This window comes from Heloderma suspectum, chromosome 1 (assembly GCF_057233095.1).
Source record: "Heloderma suspectum isolate Gila_16-S chromosome 1, 16-S_ref, whole genome shotgun sequence".
In the NCBI taxonomy this organism is placed as follows: Eukaryota; Metazoa; Chordata; class Lepidosauria; order Squamata; family Helodermatidae; genus Heloderma; species Heloderma suspectum.
The window spans coordinates 131,683,469-131,696,892 of NC_139458.1; the positions used below are offsets into that span (position 1 = coordinate 131,683,469).

Below are 13,424 nucleotides of genomic sequence, written 5' to 3' on the forward strand. Positions count from 1 at the left end.
GGAAGCACTGATCAAACATTTCCTTTTAGCCTGTTCAGCTCCTCTTGATTATTTGCTTAAGATAAAGGGTGAACACTCTGCAGATAAAAAGTTATGGAAAATAAAAAGTAAATTAATTATAAACAAACTCTCATTGAAGGCCCTATTTGAATTAGGAAGCCTCTTTGTTTTGCTTTTGAGATTGCCATTGCAAATATTTAGAAACCTATAGCTGGTGTGGTATTGAATCAAAATCCACCTAGTCTAATTCACCATCCTAAGGAGGCACCCTTCTTGCATTACACACTTACATCTGCACCACATCCTGTGTCCCCTGCCCTGCATCCCTCTAACTGCTTCTGGTGTCAGAGGATCTACAGGCCTGAACTACACGCTAAGCACCTACTCTCTAAAAACTCTGCAGGCCAGATCTCCATGAGCTCATAACTGCAATGGAACACCTTATCTAGTGAAAAGTAATGGGGAAGGGAAGGCCTTTGGGTTGTGCAATCCTGTACATGTCTACTCGGAAGTCCATCCCATTGAGTTCAATGGGGCTTACTCCTAGATAAGTTAGAACAGGATTGCAGTCTAAGTGATGGTAATGCTATCAATGACACATCAGGTTTAAACAGGATTACACCATAGTACTTGGATGACCATGTGTGGTTTTGTGATCATGCTGCACACCTTGTTTCCCTCTTCCCTCACTATTCCTTTTTCCTTGTGTGTCGTGTCTTGTAAGCCTGTGGGCAGGGACTATCTTCTTTTATTGATTATTTGAGGAGCGGGATAAAAATACTCTAAATAAATGCTCCCTGGTTAATAAAACAAAGACAAAGAGACTCACGGCACCTTAAAGACTAATTTGTTGCGGCATGAGCTTTTGTAGCAAGAGCCAGCTTCATCAGATGCAAGGACCAGGACTACTTTGTGCATTTAATGAAACAGGCCTTTGACTGTAAAAGCTCATGCTACAAAAAATCAGTACTTAAGGGCACACTCCTATGCATACTTAGACAGAAAAAAGCCCTAGAACTCCTAGCATTCCCCAGCCAGCCATAGGTTAGCCACTTGGCTTTCTTTGCTGCAACAGACTAGCATGGCTTCTGTTCCACAATCTGCACCATGACGGAGATACATGCGACTATGATGACAGGAGGCTGTGATCCCAAGCATGTTTATTTAGAAGTAATTTTCCTTAACTCAGGTTCCTCTGAAGTGACTGGGACTTGGTTCGTGATAAAGATGATGAGGACTGAAATACAAAACTGTGACTCCAACCATACCTACTTCAAAGCAAGATCCATTCAGTTCAATGGATCTGACTTCCAAGTAGATGTGTTTAAGATCTGGGTGAAGCCAGCGAGTAATATGCCACAAGCTTTCCCCTCCAACCTTTTTGGCTTGAGGAGAAACCACATGGGACTCCCAAACCCAGTAAGAAATAAATTCATAAAGATTGGTTCTCCAGGCTGGTGATGTTAGAATGATGGAGTCAAAAGACCACCCCGTTTGTCCACAAGCTACTGCAGGGCACACTTTTGTACTCGGATGGTTTCTGGTCTTATGGTTGTAGTTCTGAAGCTTCCCCAAGGCTTGTGTGGTCTTCATTTGGCAACTGATTTTTTTTTTTCTGTTGTTGCTACTCTGTTTTGTGAAGATTATTTGGGAAAAAATAGTTTTTGCTCTTAAACTTCACTTGCCAACAGTATCTGCCTGCTGGAAGAGTCTGGGCACCGTGCTGGATTATTCACAGTGAGGTGCAATTATGGCCTTAGCTTCGTCGAAGTGGATGCCACATGGACACAGGCTTCCTCAAGGTGGCCAACATCTGGTTCCAATGTGTGATGCCCATGCCACCTGCAGCTGGGCCTATGACAACATGGCCAATGTTTTCGGCTCTCCCATCTTCACAACATTCTGCAACGGTCACCCGAAGAGAAAGTTCCTGTAAGGACCCAAGCGGATATTAGCAACAATCCACTATATACAGTAACTCAGAACTTTGCTACCTCGAATTTGAGAATACAGAGCTTGCTTTAATCGATAGTAGTGCAATTAGTAGCTTTAATCGACAGTAGTGCAATTAGTAGCTTAAAGTAAAGTCCAGTCTTACGTTTGGGAAGCAAGATGGCACCCAGCATCTCTGCCCCTCTCCCTAACGATCCTATCCTCTTCCATTAGTTTTGGCTAGCATGGCTTTGCACTAGCAGGTACGACTCCTCCTGTGGTCTAAATGATCTACAGGGTGTTGTTCAAGGGTATGTTATACAACTACTCTTCCTTGATCAGTCACTGCCAGCTCAGACCCCGGTGTATACATGAAGTTAGGATTTTTTGCCCTGATGTGCATCACATTACACTTGCTTACGCTGAACCACATTTGCCATTTCAATCCCCATTCTCCCAGTTTGAAGAGATGCTTTTGGAGTTCTGTGCTGTCCTTTTTTTAAAAGCACCCTAAATCATTCAGTGTTGTCACTAAATGTGGCCACATCACTGCTCACCCCTAGCGCCAGATAATTTATGCACCAGTTAAAAGGCAATCGCTGCACTGGGACCAAGAACTTCATGGAACATTCTGTCAGCTGCTACTTGAGAACAACTATCAGAAGCAAACTGAAACATGTGATGATTTGAACTGACTCGAGTTCATTCCAGTTAAGTTCAATCGCATATAAGGCTGGGTCAAAACAAAAAGAGAGAGCTGGAAAAGTAGGTATGAATAGTGTAGAACATAGATTAAATTTCATATATTCAGCTGTTCCCACCATTAGCTTTACTATCCTGTCTGAACTGTCAGAGACTTTTTAAGCATCTAAGTTTCAGGGTGTGATTCTGTATTAGAAGTTCCTGTACCCTGCTGTAATTAAGCCTGCAATTAAGCCTAAGTAGATGAAATTAAATTTACTGCATATTCTTTCCCTATTTTCCCCATGTCCAGTTTTAGAGTGTACGCTCCTCCAAGCACAGACATATCCTCTTGCAGAGTGCAATGTACACTGATGGCACTATATTGTAGTATAATGATGATGATGATGATGATGATGATGGAAATAGGGTAAAAGGATAGGGAAGGATAGTGATGCCATTCACAAAGGTTCAAACACAAAGGTCCAAATAATGGGCAAGTAAATGATATCTCAAAAGCTTAGAAAATGATATATCAAAAGCAAGTAAATGATATATCAAAAGCACTGCAACATTTTTATCTATCCACTGGATGACAAGATTTGAGTAATTACATCTGCCTATTCAGGTTATATTAAACCATGAGGACTAGAAACATACTGTTACTCATAAAAAGGTCAGCATTTGCATGAATAATAAGCAGTAACTGAAGTGTCAGCTCTATTAAGATAGATACAGATACAACTATAGATATAGACATAGATAGTGTGGTGCAGTGGTTAGACTGTTGGTCTGGGTCTCAGGAGACCTGGGTTCTAGTCCCTATTTGGCCATGAAGCTCACTGGGTGAGTGTGGACCAGTCAATGACTCTCAGCCTAACCAACCTTATAGGGTTCCTGCAAGGATGAAGTGGAAAGGAAGATGATTATGTACACTGCCTTGGGATCTTTGGAGAAAAGGCGGGATATAAATGTAACAAATGTATATCTGCCTGAGCCAAAGAGTACTGCGAGCTTAGCATAAAGCTGCATCAACAATGGAGATTATTTCTGCACCCTTAGAGGAACCAGTCCTGATTTCCATTTTGTTCTAAATTATTTTGAAAAGCAAACACAGAATGCAAAGTGAGTTGCCAAAGGCAAGTACACAGCACGATACCAGTGACGATGCCCTCTGAGAGGATTCCTCCAGGGGGCAAGGCTTGGAACCTAAGCCCTGTCACCTGGAGGAAACCCAAGAGGCTGTGCAGGCCAGCTTGGGGTCCCCCGTGGGCCGGAGGTTCTGTACCCCTACATTACATGATCTTTCATCACAGAACTCTTATCAAGAGCAGAGTGAAAGAGCCACACTTGGCATCCCACCAGAACTACTTAACATGGCACAGTGATAGAATCATAGAATCACAGAATAGTAGGGTTGGAAGGGGCCTACAAGACCATCGAGTCCAGCCCCCTGTCAGAGCATCCCTGACAGATGGCTTTCCAGTCTCATCTTGAATGCCTCCAGTGTGGGAGAGCCTACCACCTCCCTAGGTAATTGGTGCCATTGTTGTATTGCTCTGACAGTCAGAAAGTTTTTGCTGATGTTCAGACGGAATCTGGCTTCTTGTAAGTTGAGCCCATTATTCCGTGTCCTGCATTCTGGGATGACCGAGAAGAGATGCTGGCCTTCCTCTCTGTGACAACCTTTCAAGTACTTGAAGAGCACTATCATATCTCCCCTCAGTCTTCTCTTCTCAAGGCTAAACATGCCCAGTTCTTTCAGTCTGTCTTCATAGGGCTTTGTCTCCAGTCCCCTGATCATCCTTGTTGCCCTCCTCCGAAGCCTCTCCAGCTTGTCTACATCCTTCTTAAAGTGTGGTGCCCAGAACTGGACACAGTACTCCAGATGAGGCCTAACCAGTGCTGAGTAGAGGGGAACTAGGACTTCCCGGGATTTGGAAGCTATGCTTCTATGAAGGCAGCCCAAAATAGCATTTGCCTTTTTTGCAGCCACATCACATTGTTGGCTCATATTCAGCTTGTGATCGACAACAATTCCAAGATCCTTCTCGCTTGTGCACTGTTGAGCCACGTACACCCCATCTTGTAACTGTGCATTTGGTTTTCTTTTCCTAGGTGCAGAACTTGGCATTTATCCCTATTAAATGTCATTCTGTTGCTTTCTGCCCAGCGCTCCAGTCTATCCAGATCACTTTGCATTTTGTTTCTGTCTTCCAAAGTATTAGCTATCCCACCCAATTTTGTGTCATCTGCAAATTTTATCAGCATTCCCTGCACCTCCTCCTCCAAGTCATTAAAAAAATGTTGAAGAGCAGTGGGATGTTGAAGTCACTACAAAGAATTCATTTTGGGGGTGGGGGGACAGAGAATAGAGCATACACCAAGAATATACAGCTCCCCGCCCTTGCCATCTTGAACTTTACCTTGATACCCCACCCTGTTCTAAACTAAAATGGCAATGACCTAGCTTAGCCTGCCACCATTACATGCAATTTGAGAATAGGTCACAAGTACAGCAGGAAAACAATGCTAAGGTAAAATGGAGGATGTGCCATGTAGGTTAAGTGAAATTTCCCACTGCTGACTTTAGGGAATTTGAGTATTCTTCTTAATACATGCCTCCATTCTATAGAGGAAGCATGATGATATTTGTCAGCACTGAATAATGGCCTGGTTTGTTGTTGTTATTAACTGTTTATTAGACTCCCCGCCCCCGTTTGCAAATAGTAAGCAATCCCCCCACCTGCTCCCCTTTTCCCTATTCCCTTGGCTCTCGATACCCTTTATGTTTCTTGATATATTAATTTTATCTATTTATATTTGTGACCTCCCTGATCCCAGGAGAGGTGTGGAGGAGGAGAAGAGGAGGAACTGGATCCCCCCGCTTCCTGCACAAAACAGACCATGAAAAGAAGCCTCCCTATAAACATAATCTGTGAGGCAAAGCTGCAGTTGTGCCTGGTCTCTGCCAACCTTCGTGAGATGGTGAATAAGCAACGTTTCACACTCGGGTTAAGTGACTTTGATCCAGAGGACATCTGGCCTGCTGATATACCGAATGCTTATGGCTGACTTTACCTCTCCTTCCCATACCTAGGACCTAGACAGTCTCATGAGCACAATTTCCACCACTTTTTGTCCTAGCTTCATGATTCTCTCATCCTCAAGAAAGGGAAGGGACAAGCCACAGCTGTAGGCCTTTGCCTGGTCGTTATGGTAACCCATCCTTTTTTCTTGTCTCCATGCCACTGCTGAATAAAACTTCCTCCTTATTATCTCTTATTTGAAGATGCTTCTTTTAGAGGTGTTCTATTAGCTTCCAGCACAGACACTTTTGAATGACTGAAAAGCAAATGAAATTATGTATTCTGCCTTCCAGGTGATGCAGTGATTCTGTTTACATCTCCCTTGCTGGCTTGGCCTTCCCAGAGTTTAATTTGAAAGTCTGTGCTTTGCACGCCAAAAAACCTTGTAGGCAGAATCTATCGCCCATCAAGAAAAACTTGTGAACTCATAAAGATTCAGGGTGGAAAAACCCTATAGATGTCAGCAGGAGTAAGGAGAAGCGAATGCTATATACCTACTCTTATTTAGCTGGATACTGTTGTCTACTAATGTCTTTGCCTGGATTCTTCTGAAGGTCAACATCTGACACACTGCCACAGCCCACCTTTACTGTGGGCTTGTGGTGGCTGGCAAAAACTGGATTCGACCAGTGGCAGGCAAGCATCCACACAAGTGGCTCAGCATGGGGCGGAGCAGCAGAAGTCAGCGTGGGCTGGCTGTCGCTCGTGTGTCAAAATGGCCTTGAGATGAAACTGTTTCTGAAGCAATTCCCATAGGCAGACCTCTAAGGTAAGATTTTGGGAGAAAACCAGGAAATAGTTGAAACAGAATCATATGAACCCCTCAAGATCTCTGGCACATTTCTTAGTTAGGCAACCTGACGCTACAAACTGGCTTGAGCTGCTGCTAACATAATTTGTTCTGGGACAGCTTAAGCCATATCCAACCCTACAACTGGGGGTTGACCCCTGTTGTCTTTGAAATCCCAGAGCAACCTGGCTGTGCCACTAGCTCTGAAGCCAAGGAACAGGGTGCGGCCAAAGGGCCCAGCAATGGCCCATCTCTGCCAGCGCATGCCCAAATGTAGGGAGGTTTGCATCGGCTCATCAAGCATTTACCCTGTGCAAGAGATGCACACACCTGGCTCAGCATAAGCTGAAATGGCTGGAAGGCGCAGAGCTCTGCGGCAGAGCACATGCTTTGCATTTGCAAGCTCCCAGGCTCGGTCCCTGGCCTCTCCAGCTAAACAAAGGATCTCAGCCAGCAAGGTCCTTCACCTGGGACTAACAGTCTGACGCAGTATGTGGTTTATACATACATATGTAAGTGTGAAATAGCCCCCTGAATCAAGATGCACCCGGCCTAGGATCTAGTAAGCCAGGAGTGGGGAAACCAAGGGCCTCCAGATGTTGTTGGACTACAACTCCCATTGTCCCTGAACACTGGACTGCTGGCTGGGGCTGAGGGGAGCTGGAGTCCAACAACATCTGGAGGGTTCCATGTTCCCCACCAGTGTAGTAGACACTCCAGTGAGTTGAAGGTAAGGGCAGGAATGCAGCAACAGAACCATCTCCACATCCTGAAGAAACACCTTCCAGGTGGCACAACTGGAAGATGTATTGACACAGCACTGCCAACATCCCAGCAGTGCTTGGGCCAGGGTTGGGTTCCCTAAACCACTAGGAAGGACAGGTTGACCCAGTGATCTGCTGCTGTGATCTGCATGCCTGATGCTATGAGCTGAGCGCTGTATCATTATGTGCACTAATGACCAAGGGGCTCTTTGGACGAAGGGCTCTTACCTGTAGGACAATTGCTGGCACTGAGAAAATCATGGCCTCGTTAAACACTGGGTTTGTGTCATCTCTCTTCATTGCAGTCTTTTTCTTGCTGATCTTTCTCCCATCCTGCAGCAAGTACACTTTGACGAAAGGATCTGATTGCATGGTAAGAAAAAGATTGTCTTAATTGGGTCTCAGGAAAATGGCTTTCTATCTACAGACTTTACCTTTGAAGCTCTGCAATGTCTTACTCTGGTCCTACTTCCAGTAAAATGCCCCCATAATGTTCTTTGTGAAGACCCTGCCAGTCTGGACTTTGCTAGCATGTGTGTGTACATGTAAAATACCCTTTAGCACCTTCTGCTGAAAATCACATTTTAGATAATTTCTTTCTCAGCAGTCCAGCTTTAAAGTGTTATATAAAGTGTTAAAAGTCAGGGACTTTGGGACTGAATTAAAACAAATACAAGTTAGAAGGTCATGTACATGCTTACAGCAACCAAGAGAAATCCAGTTAATTAAAACTGGAAACTAATTGATCACTTCTGAGACCCTTCAAAGAGGCTCACCACCCACAGATTTTCAATTTCTGCTGATGGTTATTTAAGTAGCCCAAACATGAGGACTAAGGGAGGGACATTCCAGAATATTTGATAACTGGCCTGCTGTGATGATGACACTCTGGAGAGGACCAGAGAAGCTTGAAAATACTCGGTGAAATTCTTTTTTTTCTTGCTTTCGAGCTATTGGATCCTACATTATTGAAAGAACCAGTGACCCTATAAATATAGCTATCATTAATGTTTTTATTTTTTCATATGTTTCTCATTATTATGAACTTTTGCTAAACAATTGTCTTGTTAAAGATTTAGGGTGAGAATTTGTGGACATTTGTGGAATTTGTGGTCACTGTACCTAAAAATTTAAGTTCCCTAGTGGCAAATGTCTAGTCAAGAATTACCCTACTCTGCGGCCTGGTTCACACGACTGCAGAGTAGTTAATAAGCCATGGTGAGTTGTTACCCATCCTGTGTATGCTGCCCGATTTACTTAATTACTCTCACCGAGCACAGCTTTTCATGATGTCCGAACCTGGTGAAGATGGGTGGTGGCGGTGGTTAACAAACCACTCTGAACCCACAGGCTGTTCTAGAGTTCTAGGATGGTTTGTTAATCACTTCAAACACATTTGCTAGGTGTGAACGTCATGACAAGCCGTGCCCAGCATGGCTAATTATGTAAATTGGTCCAGCACGCAATTGGCATTCACGGGGTGGTTAACAAGCTACTATGGCTTATTAACCAACCTGCAATCATGCGAACCACCCCATTACGAGTGACAAAACTGGAACCTCCCCTTAATAGTTAATTCTTCTCACAACGGAGAGAAAAAAAAACCCTCCTCATTTCAGTGCTGCTGATATATGCATTCATTCAGTATTTGTTAATTCAAAATCAATGTTTGTGACAGGGTAAAATATAAGAATATTCTAAGGATTTACTGAGAAGTAAATCACATTTACTCACAACATATTATATGGTTATTCTGGATTCCAAATGATTCGATCAACTGAAAGTACTATGAGTTATTGAAAGTTGATTCATTATACATGATACAGCCCAGTTCTGAAGTGCTATCAGTGCTGTGAATTAAGCACCAATATATTGTCAACTGGGGGGGGGGGGGCCTGGTGGCTCCGATGTTAGTGAGGTGGTGAATCTGCTCCAGGTTTCAGTGAGAACCAGTCAGAACTCTAAAGGAGCTATCCATGGTAGCATCTTTAGAGTTCTGACTGAAACCCAGAGCGGATTCACCGCCCCACTGACATCACGGCCACCAGCCTCCACTGTTGTCAATTTAAAGTGATGCTTAGATTTTTATACTTTCTGTAACCATCCTGATTTTGATGGAGCTGTTTGAGCTTTCCACAGTCTAGCAAAGATCAGCCAAGTAACTACTAATACATTCGGAACTGATTCTTGCAAACTTTCAGTGGCAATTTATGGAAACATTTCTAATACAATATCAATGGCCATTTCCCCAAATTTGCACAAACCACCATTTGTGTAAAGGATCAGCGTTATTGTTGTGACAAAAGCAGCACCTTCCTGTATCCAAATTATATCGTTTTGCTACTTTCCAGGGTGTAAGGTGCCACTCTGTGGCCATTTTAAAGGAGTTTCCCCTTAATTCCAAATCAATGGCAAGTGGCTAGGAAAGCCAGGATGTTACCACTTCCTGTCATCTCCAGAATATTCAAACTAGCAATAATAAAGGATAGGATCCGACGGGGCCATTGTGGTTACGCAACTGATGGAGCACCAGTGTAAGTGGCCTCTGGCACGATGTCAACAGCATAAGGGGGCATGACGGGATTGTGCTCGTAAGCCTGTATAAGGTGCCTTACTTTCATCTCCAAGCAGCACACCATGACCATACACACCTGAGGTTACAGGGCAGGCCTTCCAGACTGGAGGACGTGGCACCCAGTCACCCCTGATTCCCAGCCATTCCAATCCTGGAAAACTAATCACCGGCCAAGAACCATGAATACCCGAGCTGCTTAACTGCGTTTGCTGCATGCATGTGAGTGTGTTAATTTTTGTCATGAGGTGTTTGTACAATACTGTGAGGCCTATGATTGAAAATGTCCAGAATGTCCTATACTCTTGGGAAGGCTAACACCACTCTTTGGAAGAGCACTAAATAATACATAATACACATTAGGATGGAAATAAGTGAATGCAAATCTGTCATTTTAAATATCTTTACACTACCCTAGCAGCCAGAAGAGGGAATCTGGATCAGGACCATGGGGGGAAGTAGACGGGATTAATCCTTTCTGCCTGCACTGTTTTTATGATGGAAAATGTCCATCCCCAAAACTGCTATTGGCCCTGGTAGCAAAAGCAGAGGGACAAACAGGCTGTGCTTGTCATTTTTGCTGCTGGACAAATAGCAGCATTGTTGGGACACTTTTCATTGGGAAAAGCAGCACAGGGAGAAGAGGTGAATCCTTTTTCTTCCCCCCTAATAGGGATGGACAAATTGGTCGATTTCAGTTTTGCTCAGTTTTTCATTTTCCCTGACGCGTGTTCATTTTGTCTGGTGTCTAAATGAGTTTGCAACTTGTTAAAATCTGCATGAAAATCCATTTGCGTTGTGGTGCACAGTTCTGCTAAGATAAGCATTTTTGAACACAGTTTTTCCTAATATTCACATTTTTGCAAAGCAATTTCCCCTAACAATGCATTATTTTTGTGCATTATCTTCACAAATATATACACATTTTTGTGTACATTTTCTCCTAACCCTATGCATTTTTACACATATTTTGACAAACTGCACTGAAAGATCCAGAAAAGGGCAAATACCGAAGCATAGCTGTGTTTCCATGTGGGAAGGGCAAATTAGTTAAGTTTGCATTAAAATGTGAATGGAACAAATTTCCCCCTCCCTCCCCCCTCCCCAGTCTAGCTTGTCCCACTGCTGCCATTTGAAAAAAATGTAGAGATGTATTCACACATCTTGGTCATAATATGTAGGGATCTGGCAATCCAGCAGTTTAGGAGTACTCAGCATCTCTGTCTACTGGCCAAGGTAAGTTGCACATGGAACAATGCACTGACTAGTGGGCCATGATCATACGTTATCTTTTAAACTTGTACACAGCAGGCAAGACTAAACTCATCTCTAACATCAACTATTCTCATAGGCCAGTGTCTTCTAGTGGAGCACAATAATAGACGAATTTAACCCTTCCCCTCAGCTTACAAGAGAGCAAGATTGCAGTTTAGAAGACAGAGGATACAGAAAAATACAGAATCCAGTCAAAATGTTACCTGGTACTAACCACAGAAAAGGATTCTTTAGATCAGATTGGATGAGTCTGTGGCTTGGAAGCTAAAAGACAAGGATGCGTTTCACAAGACTGCAGATACACAAGCAAAGGCTCTGTGTGCTGCATTGGGTGCAGATTATTTATTTAATAGATTTATATACCACTTACCATATTTAAAAATATCTCTAAGATTATGCCACAGGCATTACTAATCTACCCACTGAAGTGTGAGGCAGCATATTTGCAATCTAACCTGCATTGCGGGGTGGGGGGAGGGAGGGAGGAATCTTTCAAGGCTTTCTTTACACGGAGCTTTTATCCTGCGATTGAGATTGCTCCGTCACGGAAGTTTGCGAGCTCTTTGCATGATGCCAAAGTACCCCGTTGTGTTCCGCTTCAGTTTCCTCCATGAAAAGAGGAAAAGTGGCAAGAAGAGGAGCGAGATCAATGAAAGATAATGGAAGACTCAGATGGGGGTGGGGGGGGGGAGAAGGAAGCGCATGTAAAGGGAGTCAGTGGTGATCCTGCATTTAAAATGGAAGCAGAAAGCCTGGTTTCAAATGCAGGATTTTAGGCTGGTGTAGAGATGCCCCAAGACTCTTTACTGACCTGCCGTCATTTTGCCATTGGTCCACACAAGATTTTTGGCTTTAACCACAACTACCGTCAGTCGCTCTGCTGTTGGTAGATAGCTAAGAGAAAGCAGGATTTCACCCACAGAATCAGTTGCCTATAGGCAAAAAGAAGACTGTTAATTGCTCATTATTCCACTAGCCTTGCAAAAGAACAAAGGGTAGAAATTATTTCCTCATCTCCTGGCAGTGGGGAATGTTCGAAAGTGATTGAGACCGATGACACAAAAGCTGAAGACCAACACCAGCATTCAGACAACCTAGGTGGGCTGCCAAGAGCCCCACCATTCTCAAGGGGATGAAGATGCCCTCCTCAACCCTCAGTCCCATCTGTTAGGAACATAGGAAGCTGCCTGATACTGAGTCAGACCCTTGGTCCCCCTAGCCCAGCACTGTCAACGCTGACTGGCAGTGGCTTTCCAGCAAACCAGGCAGGGTCCTTTCATAGCCCTACCTGGAGATGCCAGGGATCAAGCCTGGGACCTTCTGCCTGCAAAGCGTGTGTTCTACCACTGTGCTAGAGCTCCCCTCCCCTCAGCTCTGCGGTCTTGCCCCTGTTCAAAGGGCACGGAGTGGGAAGAGCACCTGGTGGTTGACTAGCAGCCCTGATACCTTTGCTGTTGTCTGTGAACTCATCGGGGTTGGATCCAGATTTAAACTGGATCAACTGTGCTGGCAGAAGTGGATTTCCTTCCCATGGCAGCACTTCCAGACCCAAATGCTACCCGAAGTGGAGCCCGTCCTCTTGCAGAAGGTCCCTTCCTCTCGTGGAAGGCAGATCCTGGATCCAACCCAGTCTCAGGAAAGGAAGATGACAGTCAGGGCTGGCCTGAGAGAGTTTGCTACCTGAACCAAAGCAGCAAACGGCGTTCCCTGCCTGCCCCCAAGGTGTACAGGGCCCAAAGCCAGCCAAGTGATTTTGACACCTGAAGCAGAAAATCCCACAAATCCTCTCCCTTCCCATGGCAGTAAATATACCATAATTGAACAACTAACTATTTGCTGCCCTTCCACGATACCCAGACTCAGTTACCTGAGGCAGCTGCCTAGGGGGAAGGATGCGCCAAGAGAGGAACCCTACCTTGTTCATGTCCTGCAGATATAGCCAGGCACTGAAAGGCCGGATAGAGAGGTCCAAATCTGACAACTTCAGCTCAGCTACACCCGTGCTGATGTTTCTCTCGTCCTCATCGATGCCGAAGACAGAAAATCTCAGGCTGTTTTCCTCCAGTGCAGAAGGATCCAAGGGGATTGAAAACCTCTCATCAAAGAAGACAGAGTAGGCACTCCTTTGGATCTGCACCAGAAAACCGAAGGAGAGAACAGGATCAAAAATGACAGGTGAGAAATCCACTCTAGGCCAACAGGGGGTTTGTATGTTTGTTTGTTCCTTCCTTCCTTTTAAAGAGAGCCATCTGTGGGTCCTGGAAAACATTCACATCAAAAAAGAAAGAAGTAGCCAACTGGTAGATCAGAAGAATTCAATG

At 44.3% G+C, this 13,424-nt stretch overlaps 1 protein-coding gene across 1 annotated transcript in view; it reads right to left on the reverse strand.

Annotated features, from left to right (window-relative positions):
- Positions 1-1,140: 1,140 nt before the first annotated feature.
- The window catches only part of SYT12 (synaptotagmin 12), a 90,084-nt gene continuing 77,800 nt past the window's right edge, over positions 1,141-13,424 (reverse strand). Inside the window, exons 5-8 of the mRNA XM_084858272.1 lie at positions 13,019-13,234; positions 11,915-12,035; positions 7,485-7,618; positions 1,141-1,930 (exon numbers count right to left, since the gene is read on the reverse strand). Of these exons, the coding sequence (XP_084714398.1) occupies positions 1,757-1,930; positions 7,485-7,618; positions 11,915-12,035; positions 13,019-13,234 (645 nt within the window). The 3' untranslated portion in view covers positions 1,141-1,756. The remainder of the gene's footprint in view (positions 1,931-7,484; positions 7,619-11,914; positions 12,036-13,018; positions 13,235-13,424) is intronic.